General features: G+C 39.5%; 2 protein-coding genes across 4 annotated transcripts; both read left to right on the forward strand.

Annotated features, from left to right (window-relative positions):
• The first annotated feature begins 4,861 nt into the window (after positions 1 to 4,861).
• On the forward strand, positions 4,862 to 9,073 carry LOC149926354 (uncharacterized). 2 transcript variants are annotated; one of them, XM_090158471.1, is made up of 3 exons: positions 4,862 to 5,116; positions 5,557 to 5,702; positions 8,350 to 9,073. In XM_090158471.1, exons 1-3 carry the CDS (start codon positions 5,107 to 5,109, stop codon positions 8,536 to 8,538), a joined length of 345 nt encoding a protein of 114 aa, XP_090014597.1. In that variant the 5' UTR covers positions 4,862 to 5,106; the 3' UTR covers positions 8,539 to 9,073. The 2 variants fall into 2 exon arrangements, 1 of the variants encoding a protein (XP_090014597.1); XR_016473789.1 differs by lacking the exon at positions 8,350 to 9,073 and having other exon boundaries at positions 4,862 to 5,120; positions 5,557 to 5,822.
• Positions 9,074 to 9,197: 124 nt separating this feature from the next.
• On the forward strand, positions 9,198 to 13,525 carry LOC149926355 (uncharacterized). Of its 2 annotated transcripts, XM_090158479.1 has the most exons (3): positions 9,198 to 9,573; positions 10,014 to 10,159; positions 12,807 to 13,525. In XM_090158479.1, the coding sequence occupies exons 1-3, from the start codon at positions 9,564 to 9,566 to the stop codon at positions 12,993 to 12,995; spliced, it is 345 nt and encodes a 114-aa protein (XP_090014605.1). In that variant the 5' UTR covers positions 9,198 to 9,563; the 3' UTR covers positions 12,996 to 13,525. The 2 variants fall into 2 exon arrangements, 1 of the variants encoding a protein (XP_090014605.1); XR_016473792.1 differs by lacking the exon at positions 12,807 to 13,525 and having other exon boundaries at positions 9,198 to 9,577; positions 10,014 to 10,387.
• Positions 13,526 to 15,399: the final 1,874 nt, after the last annotated feature.

Below are 15,399 nucleotides of genomic sequence, written 5' to 3' on the forward strand. Positions count from 1 at the left end.
TCCGTTAGTTATTAGGCTGATTTTAAGTAATTAGAAGTTCTTGGAAATTATATTAAAGGTATAGTTAAACTAACATAACTTACTGAATTCGACTAGCTGAAGGCCTGCCCTTGCGACTATAACACCGAATAGAGAAACTAAACCTTAATATTAAAAGTTTCAAAACGAGTTGCATAGCAACGGAAAGCCGAATAGGGGGAGAGTGGTGGAGATTAATATATACGTAATGATGATAAAATTGGCCTACAGCTAGTTAAAAATTGGGAACAACTGGTGACAGTACATTTACAGACTAGCGATTCTTATCACCATTTACTAAAAGAGATGTTAAGCGAACTTCGTGGAGGTTTTATTGGTAGCTTCTGTAGTTTGTTTGACGTAACGTCCTGAAACGGCAGTTGATGTTTACACGTTCATAACGTTGGGTACTTAACCACTCTAATGTTAATATATTATCCCCACTATATTTCAGAATTTAAATAATCAGTTGACCGTGTGGAACCCACATTAAATGTACAACGGATACTGGTCCCTGATTTGGTCAAATGCGCAATTGGGAATAGGGTGCCCGTTAAACCTCCCGAGAGGTCCAAAGCTCCATTTCACAAATCTCTATTATGTTTGAAAACTGTAGGCCTTATGGAAATACATTATTTCTTAATGTAGTAGAAGAGGTTAATAATACCAAACAAAATCTTATACCTTTCAAGCATTCTTGCAATCGCCAATTGTCTACCTTAATTATAAAATGTATTATTAACGTTAAAAATATTAGATATAACGTAAGCTAGTATATCGATAACTAAACATGAACTTATATGCAAAATGATATACAAATAAATTAACTACCTTCAGGGGTCCCGCTATGTCTCTACCTTTAGCAATGGGGTCATTATGTGACAGGTAATCTTAATCCAACATCAATCGATCAATGAAAGCCATGTGAAACGCTTGATGCTGGGTTATACAGCTCACATGCACAATATTTTCCTCCACGGTTGGTTTTTCCCTACAACTCTGACCTGCGTCACGGGTTTTCATTGGGCGAAAATTTCCACGGGTACACCTGTATACAAAACTAACTTTAATTTGTGTTTCAAATATTGTTAAGTATCATAAAATTGTTATTCTTACCATTCAGCGTTGCGTTGTTCGTGAGCGGCCGCTTCATTCTGCACATCAATCTATTAGGTTTTCGCAGCCGTGTTGTCTTTATAATAACCAAATGTGAAGCTGCCTCCAGGAACTATTTGTCTATATTGTTCGCGAGTTCCCCACGCTAAGGCCAAATGAAATGATGACGGACTACGAAAGGGCTCTGAACAAAGCCTCGTGCGACAATTTCCTGGGTGCTGGTTCTCCTACACGCAGGTTAAATTAAAGCACTCTTAAAAACATTTTGTTTCATAAAATAACCTTTTTATATAATGTTGAATAGAACTTAATGATATTTATTCTGTTAATGGTCTTGTTAGGGACGCCGTAAAAATGTTTATGGCCCTTCCTCAGTTGCCAGCCAACCGAATACAAGATGATTTAATTTCATTCGTTCATGTTCTAGGTAAGTTCAGAAATCTTTACTAGTATTAAACAATATGTAAATTAAAAATTAAGAGTGATATTAAATATGATACTTTCTTATATTATTGCGCAATATAACTATTTATTTATCAACTTCAACAGCTCCACTTTAAACATTATCGCGCAATACGTGCAAGATTTTTTGCTTTATATAGTAACCCCGAACATGCTATCTGTTTTGACCGTTTGCGTCAAAATAACAACAATGTGGAATCGTTTCATGCCCAACTATATAAACTTATTAATCAACAACACAGACTTGGACCCTAAAAAATTAACGTATAAATTAGCGATATTTGTTGCTTTATATTTAAGAAAATATATAAATATTTATGTTATATAGAGATCATGTAGCTTGTAGAAGATGCGCAACGAAGTGACCATACCAGCGCCCTTAATGTCCAAGAAACTAGGTCTCGATTTAACAGGGTGCACGATAAAAAGAACTAGTAAAATAATATTGAATCCATATTGGTAATAATTGATATTAACGTTACGTTATTTTTGAAGGTGAATTCTAATGCTTTCGGAGACAAGAAATTTCGATAGAAAATTTCCTTCTTACCGCCCCAAACTAAATAAACACAGGCGGTTTGCGTTCCGGTAGACAACGAGCAAACGATAATATACAAGCTTTTAAAGTAATATTGTAGCTGGGGCAGCTCAAGAAGGGTACATTCAGCATATCACCTCTCATATTTCGACCAAGAGAGAAAAAAACGACGCTTTCAGGAGTGTAATACCTCACAAGTTATCGAGTCCTCTGCAGATCTAGTAAAATGGTTGTGCTCATATGATATTTACGTTTGTCTGTCTAACGCCGTATAACGCTAAGTTTCTATTGATAGAGAAACACTTTTTACAGCCGTGATAATAACAACCGTGATATTGAAACACTTCGTTATCGAGAAGTCCGTCAACGTTAATATTAAGAATTCTAGGTTCAAATCCATTAAAAGCGGACTGTATTTCCTTCCCTCGTAAGTGAGACATCCATTCAAGCCATTCGATCGCGCCAAAACTCTGGTTACAGTTCATACGATAGCCGAAAGGAGGCACTACATCAATCGTATCGGGCTGTAAAAAGTGTTTCCTAAAGATAAAACTGCATACTCCCGCAATCGTTAGCGCGGTTAAGAACGGGTCTATTTCGAATTTATCCATGAAAATAGAACGATAAGATAAACAGCCTTGCAAAAGAATGTTTACGTCCTGGCATAAACGTGAAGAGTGTGGTACTAAAGGATAGGTTAACATCACGTCCAGTATTGGTCACGCCAAAACCCCTACGGAAGAAGTCTATAATACCACCAATGGCCGATGAAGAAAAGAGGTTAGCAGAGCTAGAGGAGATTATGGGGATGGAGACAGATGATGTCGATCAGCAGGAAACTGATTCTGAGGACCGAGCTTTCTATTTGAATGCCTTAAAGAGCATGAGTCCCCCAATGGCATATGGCTACTTGATGAAAGCAAGAGTCTGCCCCCCTGATCAGCAAGACAGATTCTCTGAGTATGAGTATGCAAGTTTTTTTTTTTTCCCTTTTATTATCTTTGCAATATTTGGTCGTGTACGTTGAGATATGTACGACAATGCTGCAGCGTACTTAAAGAAGTTGGTCCCAGAAATAGATGAGTTAGTAATGCTCAATGCAGTTAAGGAAGTTCGTGATGTTCTAGAAAGTGACATGAGCATAAACGTGAAGAGTGTGGTACTAAAGGATAGGTTAACATCACGTCCAGTATTGGTCACGCCAAAACCCCTACGGAAGAAGTCTATAATACCACCAATGTAGAATCGAGCTCCGTAAACCATCGCCTCCCACTCTGTTTCAGTCCATATATTGCCTTGCGTAAATGCCAGACATAGTTGTTTTTCCCTGGAACTTCAAATCCCTTTGGTTGTGCAATAAATATGTCCTCTTCAAGGGTACCATAGAGATAGGCCCCTTCACCAGTTGGTTCAATGTCTGATCCATCTATAATTCCCCATAGACTATATTCACATAACACCATCTTCATATCAGCCTTCCATTGACTATAATTCTCATCATTAAGCTTGTCAAAAGTGAAACTAGTTGCCAAAGATGACTCATGTCTGCCCTCCGCCATATTGGATTTTTCGTCTATTTTTTAAGCCTTGGCCTTAGTGGCAAAATTCCAAAAACAAAAATATTCCATCTACTTTCCTTTAATCTTCTTTGCCTTTTAACCACGCTCTGCTACCATGTTGAAAAGTAGGTGAATAAATCAAATATGGCGGAGGGCAGACATGAGTAATCTTTGGCAACTAGTTTCACTTTTGACAAGCTTAATGATGAGAATTATAGTCAATGGAAGGCTGATATGAAGATGGTGTTATGTGAATATAGTCTATGGGGAATTATAGATGAATCAGACATTGAACCAACTGGTGAAGGTGTTAAACCAGAAGAGAAGGCAAGATACATAGATAGGAAACAGAGAGCCCTTTCTAGAATTTATTTAGCTGTTGATAATCAACATAAGAAAATTATTGGTAATTGGGATATCTTATCTGATACCCACGAACCCAAGTCAAGGGCACGCATTGCGGTCAGAATTTCTTAGTTTGAAATATAGCCCTCCAGAATCAATGTCTGCCTACATTTACTAACTCATCTATTTCTGGGACCAACTTCTTTATGTACGCTGCAGCATTGACCTCATATCTTACTTCGTCTTCCAATCCCTTGGGCATCAAGTCAAAACTAACTTCAGTAGTGTGGTATGTGGACATGTAATGCTTTGTTGCTTCCATCATACCGGCAATTATGTTTATCCTAAGGACTATTGTATCTATTTCTGGGACCAACTTCTTTATGTACGCTGCAGCATTGACTTCATATCTTACTTCGTCTTCCAATCCCTTGGGCATCAAGTCAAAACTAACTTCAGTAGTGTGGTATGTGGACATGTAATGCTTTGTTGCTTCCATCATACCGGCAATTATGTTTATCCTAAGGACTATTGTATCTATTTCTGGGACCAACTTCTTTATGTACGCTGCAGCATTGACTTCATATCTTACTTCGTCTTCCAATCCCTTGGGCATCAAGTCAAAACTAACTTCAGTAGTGTGGTATGTGGACATGTAATGCTTTGTTGCTTCCATCATACCGGCAATTATGTTTATCCTAAGGACTATTGTGTCTATCCTCCCTCCAAACTCTAGAGTCCTACTCCCAGCAAGGTAAGTGTAAGCCTTGTAGATGCTTTTTTGCCTCTCCGTGCTTGATTTTTGCTTCCCTGCCTTATTAACTAACTTTGCATAGGCGAAGGACCATTGTGCTTTGTAAACCAAGACTGCGTCCTTGATGTCACTGCTACTTATTGAAACTGTGTCATAATCCTCGTACTTTAGCGGAGATATCTTGTAAATAATCTTTAAGACTATCCTTTTGAACAGCAGAAGAGAATCTTCCTTGTTGTAGTAGCTCATTATAAGTGGGAGCGTGCTGGGCCCATAACCCAGAGGTCCGTGGATCGAAACCACGCTCTGCTACCATGTTGGAAAGTAGGTGAATAAATCAAACCTGATTTACATAAACTGATTTATTATTGTATTTCGTTAAGGTTAAAGTTAAAATTACTATACATATTCACAAGACCACAAAGGCCTATGTTCTAGTTATAGTATTTGGGGAAGCTAATTCATCACACCCTGTCAGCTCAAGTTCTCCTTGACAACTTTTCGATAATTATGTCATATCTCTTTGTCATTATTTCTTCATAGTCATAGCTAAGGCCTAATGTATCACATAGTTGTTCTATGGATGATCTATTCTTTGATCTCACTCCCATGTGCATTAGCCTGTGTAGGACCTGTCCTTCATACCTAGGCCTATCATCTACTCTGGCCATTGCAAGAATAAGGACAATTTATTAGATAAGAGCGCAATGTCAATTGGTGAATCCATTTCCGTATAGTTATAGAACCATTCTTTCCTGTTGCAGAAATGGTGCGTTGCTGCGGAGTCATATGCAAAGGTGTCTCTCTCGCTGATTGCCACCATACATGTTGCAGATGCATAAAAAGATTGGGCTACGCTTCTTCTATTCCGGGTATCACGACCTCGTGTCTGTTGGGTATAAACTCTACGGTTAGCATTACTTCTTTGATCAAATCGGCAATCTTGTGCCTTATGTCCCCGTCCGTTACAATTTGAGCAAGTTATTCCCTCACGGTTAACTGGGCATTCACGAGAAATATGACCCATTCTATGACAAGTAAAACATTCAGCGAATCGTTATTCCACTGGATAAATTCATCGTAGGCCTTACCGCTTAAACGATTAGGGTCGTACGCTTCGATCGGAGGCCAGTCATTATGTAGTACGTAATTGGTTTCATTCGAACAGGCGGGATCAAATTCATGGTCTACGGTATTAAACAATAAATGCGGGAAATGTCCCTTATTCAAATTATTATCTAAACCGAATGTGGAAACGAATTGAGAAAGTGCAAAGGGCATAAAATTTAAGGAATCTAAGAATTTTAATTTTTTATACTGTACATTCATGAATTTGGTCCCGTCTGTCAAGACTTTAGGGGTCCACTTTAAATCGACCATTTTACGTACTATAAATTGCGCATCGTAACCTTTAGCGTTATGGGCGATACATATTATCTTATCCGCCACTCTGTTAAGCGTACGAAGATACTCCAGAAAGTCGCCGACGGGGTCTTTTGAGAGAAATATTTTCTTCCGAGGACCTCCACCGCATTTAGCGCATGCGTACCGATTATCTTTTTCTTCGAAACAGAATTTACACGCTTTTTGCGAAACGCATAAAATTGGATCGTGAATCAAAGCATCGGCATCAGTACATTCAAAGTCATAACAAACAAAGACTTCCGTTTTTGGAGTACTTCTCTTGGTCGGTGGTGATTGTTCATTGTCGGAGTCGTGGACCCGTTTATTATTGCTATTTTTTCGAGAACGAGTAGTTTTTCGGCAGAATCTTTACGGTCGGTCTTTAATGGTTGCATATAACATATTTGACCTGCGGGGCTAAATTCACTACACGAAAGACAATAAATATCTCCGCAAACGTGTACTGCCTTACGCTTAAACATACTGACAAATTTCTAGCAAAGATTACAAACGTAAATTTTATTACATAACGGTTCGGGTCCTGATAAAGGGTAATCGTAACAATTTTGATTAGGGAAAACTCTTAAACATGTTTGGCAAGTTATTTTAGTCACTCCCTTCTGACATTCTTGCTTTCTACAACAAGCGTTACAGAAAAGAGAGCATTTATGATCTGTGAGATGATTATATCCTACCAAACATTTCTCGCAAAATCTATTAAATGCGAAAAGGGGCTTTGGGTTAGTAATTACGTTGAAATGATTGTCAATATTTAAAAGGTAAAGACGTTTGCGGAGAGGTCCATTGCATTCCCTCTCTTCATCTACGTCACCGAAAACAATTACAGGAGCCGGATCGCATTATCGAAAAACGATAATACTGTATTCGGGCAAGATTTCTTGGAACCGAGTTAACGCGTCCGGCCCCGAGCAATCGTCATCGGATAACGCGGCGTAAGATAAAAGTTCTCTAGCTTTCAAGGTCTGAAGCAAAGCTTCAATGTTTTTACCTCTACACTGTCTGATAATAGTATATTTTCTTTTAAGTTCTAAATCATCTTTATTAATTATATGCTCTCGGTGAGCTATAGCTACAACAAAAGCTCTAGCTAAACAAATTTTATTGTTATCGTTATCGTGCATTTTTTATAAAAAGAAAACTCTTTTTCGAGGGAAATACCTAACCCAGCAGGTCTAGTTCCTCCCTGGGGTAGCCTGACTCGATTAAAAGTGACCGTAATGATTCCTTCAAAAAAACTGCCGTCGTTCTCGGATCTATAGCTTTTTTCACCGATATACGTCATCAACCATTGCAAATCTAATTGGTCCCTTCGCCGGAAACTGACGTGAATTTGGAAGCCGGGTTTGTTGACATTCACAAATGAAACCGAAACCATATCGGAAGGCAAACAGTCTTCCAATAAGGTTTCCATCAACGTATAAATACCATTTTCGATATTATTTTCTAGTCTGACATTTAAAGTCCGTCCCAATAGTCCACAATTTGGGAAATTTTCGACAATAAATTAGGAAAGGACGGAGGCGTTATTGGAACGTCAGCTAGCCCACCTCCAACTTGAGGAAGAGACGAAGCGGGGTCAGCCAAATGCGCATTCTCGGGGTTCGCGTTACTAATTTCCGTAGCCTGAGGCAAGGGCTGTAAATACTGTGGAGCTCGTGACGGGCCTGCGACAGCTATGGGGTCATTATTACGCGGAGGGGAAATATTACGAGGGGGCCTACTACTACTACTAGCCGTACGGGCAGCTAACAACGCTTTAGCTTCCTCGAACATTTCGGCTGCCCTAGCGGCTGCAGCGGCAAGTTCCTCCGCGTCCCGTCGGGCAACTTGTACGTTCTCAGCTAAGCGATGAATGCTGTCCGTACTGGGCGACGACATGATAAAATTATCTTCCAAAGATAAAGAGTGGCACGTGTCATCTGATTCTAGAAAGGGTGAGGGGGCATTCGTAGGCGTATACGAGGGCGAATTACGTACTGCGACAGGTGGAATAGAACTAGAACTTAAAAGGGGGGAAGGTAAATTAACGATAGGGGGCGTGCTCATTTGACAGGTTAGTTGATAAGCAGATAAATAGTCCATTGCCAATTCCATATATATTAAACGTTCAACCTGTGAATCTGTTACTACAGACTCTGGTGATGGGGGTACTGACTCAAGGCTATCTGTTAAATCTATTAATTCTATTTCTGGAGAATCAGGTAAAGTTACTATGGGTACTTCCGGGAGCTCGTTATCAGTTATATCAACTAGTTGCCAAAGATTACTCATGTCTGCCCTCCGCCATATTTGATTTATTCACCTACTTTTCAACATGGTAGCAGAGCGTGGTTAAAAGGCAAAGAAGATTAAAGGAAAGTAGATGGAATATTTTTGTTTTTGGAATTTTGCCACTAAGGCCAAGGCTTAAAAAATAGACGAAAAATCCAATATGGCGGAGGGCAGACATGAGTCATCTTTGGCAACTAGTTTCACTTTTGACAAGCTTAATGATGAGAATTATAGTCAATGGAAGGCAGATATGAAGATGGTGTTATGTGAATATAGTCTATGGGGAATTATAGATGGATCAGACATTGAACCAACTGGTGAAGGTGTTAAACCAGAAGAGAAGGCAAGATACATAGATATTAAACAGAGAGCCCTTTCTAGAATTTATTTAGCTGTTGATAATCAACATAAGAAAATTATTGGCAATTGGGATATCTTATCTGATACCCACGAACCCAAGTCAAGGGCACGCATTGCGGTCAGAATTTCTTAGTTTGAAATATAGCCCTCCAGAATCAATGTCTGCCTACATTTACTAACTCATCTATTTCTGGGACCAACTTCTTTATGTACGCTGCAGCATTGACTTCATATCTTACTTCGTCTTCCAATCCCTTGGGCATCAAGTCAAAACTAACTTCAGTAGTGTGGTATGTGGACATTTAACGCTTTGTTGCTTCCATCATACCGGCAATTATGTTTATCCTAAGGACTATTGTGTCTATCCTCCCTCCAAACTCTAGAGTCCTACTCCCAGCAAGGTAAGTGTAAGCCTTGTAGATGCTTTTTTGCCTCTCTGTGCTTGATTTTTGCTTCCCTGCCTTATTAACTAACTTTGCATAGGCGAAGGACCATTGTGCTTTGTAAACCAAGACTGCGTCCTTGATGTCACTGCTACTTATTGAAACTGTGTCATAATCCTCGTACTTTAGCGGAGATATCTTGTAAATAATCTTTAAGACTATCCTTTTGAACAGCAGAAGAGAATCTTCCTTGTTGTAGTAGCTCATTATAAGTGGGAGCGTGCTGGGCCCATAACCCAGAGGTCCGTGGATCGAAACCACGCTCTGCTACCATGTTGGAAAGTAGGTGAATAAATCAAACCTGATTTACATAAACTGATTTATTATTGTATTTCGTTAAGGTTAAAGTTAAAATTACTATACATATTCACAAGACCACAAAGGCCTATGTTCTAGTTATAGTATTTGGGGAAGCTAATTCATCACACCCTGTCAGCTCAAGTTCTCCTTGACAACTTTTCGATAATTATGTCATATCTCTTTGTCATTATTTCTTCATAGTCATAGCTAAGGCCTAATGTATCACATAGTTGTTCTATGGATGATCTATTCTTTGATCTCACTCCCATGTGCATTAGCCTGTGTAGGACCTGTCCTTCATACCTAGGCCTATCATCTACTCTGGCCATTGCAAGAATAAGGACAATTTATTAGATAAGAGCGCAATGTCAATTGGTGAATCCATTTCCGTATAGTTATAGAACCATTCTTTCCTGTTGCAGAAATGGTGCGTTGCTGCGGAGTCATATGCAAAGGTGTCTCTCTCGCTGATTGCCACCATACATGTTGCAGATGCATAAAAAGATTGGGCTACGCTTCTTCTATTCCGGGTATCACGACCTCGTGTCTGTTGGGTATAAACTCTACGGTTAGCATTACTTCTTTGATCAAATCGGCAATCTTGTGCCTTATGTCCCCGTCCGTTACAATTTGAGCAAGTTATTCCCTCACGGTTAACTGGGCATTCACGAGAAATATGACCCATTCTATGACAAGTAAAACATTCAGCGAATCGTTATACCACTGGATAAATTCATCGTAGGCCTTACCGCTTAAACGATTAGGGTCGTACGCTTCGATCGGAGGCCAGTCATTATGTAGTACGTAATTGGTTTCATTCGAACAGGCGGGATCAAATTCATGGTCTACGGTATTAAACAATAAATGCGGGAAATGTCCCTTATTCAAATTATTATCTTAACCGAATGTGGAAACGAATTGAGAAAGTGCAAAGGGCATAAAATTTAAGGAATCTAAGAATTTTAATTTTTTATACTGTACATTCATGAATTTGGTCCCGTCTGTCAAGACTTTAGGGGTCCACTTTAAATCGACCATTTTACGTACTATAAATTGCGCATCGTAACCTTTAGCGTTATGGGCGATACATATTATCTTATCCGCCACTCTGTTAAGCGTACGAAGATACTCCAGAAAGTCGCCGACGGGGTCTTTTGAGAGAAATATTTTCTTCCGAGGACCTCCACCGCATTTAGCGCATGCGTACCGATTATCTTTTTCTTCGAAACAGAATTTACACGCTTTTTGCGAAACGCATAAAATTGGATCGTGAATCAAAGCATCGGCATCAGTACATTCAAAGTCATAACAAACAAAGACTTCCGTTTTTGGAGTACTTCTCTTGGTCGGTGGTGATTGTTCATTGTCGGAGTCGTGGACCCGTTTATTATTGCTATTTTTTCGAGAACGAGTAGTTTTTCGGCAGAATCTTTACGGTCGGTCTTTAATGGTTGCATATAACATATTTGACCTGCGGGGCTAAATTCACTACACGAAAGACAATAAATATCTCCGCAAACGTGTACTGCCTTACGCTTAAACATACTGACAAATTTCTAGCAAAGATTACAAACGTAAATTTTATTACATAACGGTTCGGGTCCTGATAAAGGGTAATCGTAACAATTTTGATTAGGGAAAACTCTTAAACATGTTTGGCAAGTTATTTTAGTCACTCCCTTCTGACATTCTTGCTTTCTACAACAAGCGTTACAGAAAAGAGAGCATTTATGATCTGTGAGATGATTATATCCTACCAAACATTTCTCGCAAAATCTATTAAATGCGAAAAGGGGCTTTGGGTTAGTAATTACGTTGAAATGATTGTCAATATTTAAAAGGTAAAGACGTTTGCGGAGAGGTCCATTGCATTCCCTCTCTTCATCTACGTCACCGAAAACAATTACAGGAGCCGGATCGCATTATCGAAAAACGATAATACTGTATTCGGGCAAGATTTCTTGGAACCGAGTTAACGCGTCCGGCCCCGAGCAATCGTCATCGGATAACGCGGCGTAAGATAAAAGTTCTCTAGCTTTCAAGGTCTGAAGCAAAGCTTCAATGTTTTTACCTCTACACTGTCTGATAATAGTATATTTTCTTTTAAGTTCTAAATCATCTTTATTAATTATATGCTCTCGGTGAGCTATAGCTACAACAAAAGCTCTAGCTAAACAAATTTTATTGTTATCGTTATCGTGCATTTTTTATAAAAAGAAAACTCTTTTTCGAGGGAAATACCTAACCCAGCAGGTCTAGTTCCTCCCTGGGGTAGCCTGACTCGATTAAAAGTGACCGTAATGATTCCTTCAAAAAAACTGCCGTCGTTCTCGGATCTATAGCTTTTTTCACCGATATACGTCATCAACCATTGCAAATCTAATTGGTCCCTTCGCCGGAAACTGACGTGAATTTGGAAGCCGGGTTTGTTGACATTCACAAATGAAACCGAAACCATATCGGAAGGCAAACAGTCTTCCAATAAGGTTTCCATCAACGTATAAATACCATTTTCGATATTATTTTCTAGTCTGACATTTAAAGTCCGTCCCAATAGTCCACAATTTGGGAAATTTTCGACAATAAATTAGGAAAGGACGGAGGCGTTATTGGAACGTCAGCTAGCCCACCTCCAACTTGAGGAAGAGACGAAGCGGGGTCAGCCAAATGCGCATTCTCGGGGTTCGCGTTACTAATTTCCGTAGCCTGAGGCAAGGGCTGTAAATACTGTGGAGCTCGTGACGGGCCTGCGACAGCTATGGGGTCATTATTACGCGGAGGGGAAATATTACGAGGGGGCCTACTACTACTACTAGCCGTACGGGCAGCTAACAACGCTGTAGCTTCCTCGAACATTTCGGCTGCCCTAGCGGCTGCAGCGGCAAGTTCCTCCGCGTCCCGTCGGGCAACTTGTACGTTCTCAGCTAAGCGATGAATGCTGTCCGTACTGGGCGACGACATGATAAAATTATCTTCCAAAGATAAAGAGTGGCACGTGTCATCTGATTCTAGAAAGGGTGAGGGGGCATTCGTAGGCGTATACGAGGGCGAATTACGCACTGCGACAGGTGGAATAGAACTAGAACTTAAAAGGGGGGAAGGTAAATTAACGATAGGGGGCGTGCTCATTTGACAGGTTAGTTGATAAGCAGATAAATAGTCCATTGCCAATTCCATATATATTAAACGTTCAACCTGTGAATCTGTTACTACAGACTCTGGTGATGGGGGTACTGACTCAAGGCTATCTGTTAAATCTATTAATTCTATTTCTGGAGAATCAGGTAAAGTTACTATGGGTACTTCCGGGAGCTCGTTATCAGTTATATCAACTAGTTGCCAAAGATTACTCATGTCTGCCCTCCGCCATATTTGATTTATTCACCTACTTTTCAACATGGTAGCAGAGCGTGGTTAAAAGGCAAAGAAGATTAAAGGAAAGTAGATGGAATATTTTTGTTTTTGGAATTTTGCCACTAAGGCCAAGGCTTAAAAAATAGACGAAAAATCCAATATGGCGGAGGGCAGACATGAGTCATCTTTGGCAACTAGTTTCACTTTTGACAAGCTTAATGATGAGAATTATAGTCAATGGAAGGCAGATATGAAGATGGTGTTATGTGAATATAGTCTATGGGGAATTATAGATGGATCAGACATTGAACCAACTGGTGAAGGTGTTAAACCAGAAGAGAAGGCAAGATACATAGATATTAAACAGAGAGCCCTTTCTAGAATTTATTTAGCTGTTGATAATCAACATAAGAAAATTATTGGCAATTGGGATATCTTATCTGATACCCACGAACCCAAGTCAAGGGCACGCATTGCGGTCAGAATTTCTTAGTTTGAAATATAGCCCTCCAGAATCAATGTCTGCCTACATTTACTAACTCATCTATTTCTGGGACCAACTTCTTTATGTACGCTGCAGCATTGACTTCATATCTTACTTCGTCTTCCACGCTCTGCTACCATGTTGGAAAGTAGGTGAATAAATCAAACCTGATTTACATAAACTGATTTATTATTGTATTTCGTTAAGGTTAAAGTTAAAATTACTATACATATTCACAAGACCACAAAGGCCTATGTTCTAGTTATAGTATTTGGGGAAGCTAATTCATCACACCCTGTCAGCTCAAGTTCTCCTTGACAACTTTTCGATAATTATGTCATATCTCTTTGTCATTATTTCTTCATAGTCATAGCTAAGGCCTAATGTATCACATAGTTGTTCTATGGATGATCTATTCTTTGATCTCACTCCCATGTGCATTAGCCTGTGTAGGACCTGTCCTTCATACCTAGGCCTATCATCTACTCTGGCCATTGCAAGAATAAGGACAATTTATTAGATAAGAGCGCAATGTCAATTGGTGAATCCATTTCCGTATAGTTATAGAACCATTCTTTCCTGTTGCAGAAATGGTGCGTTGCTGCGGAGTCATATGCAAAGGTGTCTCTCTCGCTGATTGCCACCATACATGTTGCAGATGCATAAAAAGATTGGGCTACGCTTCTTCTATTCCGGGTATCACGACCTCGTGTCTGTTGGGTATAAACTCTACGGTTATCAGGCTTACAATTAAGTGGCCCAATTTATTGTACAGTGTTAACTAGGCTTAATAATTATAAAGTGTGGAATATTTCAAGTATAACAGTAATGTTTCTATTAACGCCTAGATATTTCCAATTTTAGAATAGACAAATCGTTGTCTAAACAATTATTCGAACGGCCACTTTTATTCGAGGAAAAAACCACGCCATTGCTCAGCGTGATCAAGATTCGCCCTCTACTGGTTTTCAAAATTGAACATCCAATGCCGTCGATCGGGAAGATATTTCTCGACGCCCCGCTATTCGCTTTCAACTGAAAAACTGCCGCGCCGCTAAAGGGATTATCGCTCAAAAGTGAAAAGATTAGTCCGTTGATCGGCCGATCTCGCTCACCGCGCCGTGATTTATCAGCCAGTGAAAAAACTATTCTGCGTTCGCAATGAGCTTGCTCAGTTGAGGATATATAAAATAAGATTGCCTGTCGTTAACACTCGCTCACTTGAAAAATCAAGGTAAAAAATTATGAGCGTTCATGTTGGACAGCTGCTCACAATTTTTGCCCACCTCTGTAATTTAATGCCGCGTGAAATGTTAATTTTCATATTCTAACATGTTTAAACATTATGATTTAAAATGAACAAATCTTCTATGATAAAAGGTAAATAATATAGTTGGCTTTCATTTCAACCTAAGTTTTGTCACTTTACGGTATTTGGTAATTCTAAATCCAGGGCCGGCGTTAGGGGGGTAAGCGGGGCAAAAGTTACCCGGGCCCGGGCCTCCGAAAGGGGCCCGCCGGAACGGGTGCCTAACTAAAACTATCTGACTATTTCCAAAAAAAAAACAAATTTTGGAGTAAAAATTATCTGGGGCCCGAAAATCCTAGCGCCAGCCCTGTAAATCGATTTAAATAAAAGTTAGGTTAAAATTTTTGCCTTGGGTATTATCACTGCCATAATTTAGGAGCCCGACCTTTCGGAATTTCGCCTGGAATTTGGTAACAGCTTCACGGCGCATAGTCAATGTAAAAGCACCGAGATATCGAATACAGGATACGTATTATCTTTGGTTGAACTAAACTATCAGTATTTTTGACGGCTGTTAAGTTTGACAACTAATAATTTTCGAGCTTTAAAATGCAAAGGAGGCAAAACGACGGGCTGAGTATTTGCGCAGCAAAGGTAATTTTTAATAAATTATAAAATTGGGATGTAATTCTTGTAAAGCACCACGTCTCATAAATGGGCA

This window comes from Leiobunum rupestre, chromosome 9 (genome assembly GCF_980474605.1).
Source record: "Leiobunum rupestre chromosome 9, qqLeiRupe1.1.hap1, whole genome shotgun sequence".
NCBI lineage: Eukaryota > Metazoa > Arthropoda > Arachnida > Opiliones > Sclerosomatidae > Leiobunum > Leiobunum rupestre.

What these genes read in the sequence shown, in the direction of transcription:
- LOC149926354 (XM_090158471.1), top strand. An exon ending in TGTTGGGTATAAACTCTACG is followed by an intron (nt 5,703 to 8,349) that starts GTTAGCATTACT and finishes CTGTTACTACAG; the next exon opens with ACTCTGGTGATGGGGGTACT.
- LOC149926355 (XM_090158479.1), top strand. An exon ending in TGTTGGGTATAAACTCTACG is followed by an intron (nt 10,160 to 12,806) that starts GTTAGCATTACT and finishes CTGTTACTACAG; the next exon opens with ACTCTGGTGATGGGGGTACT.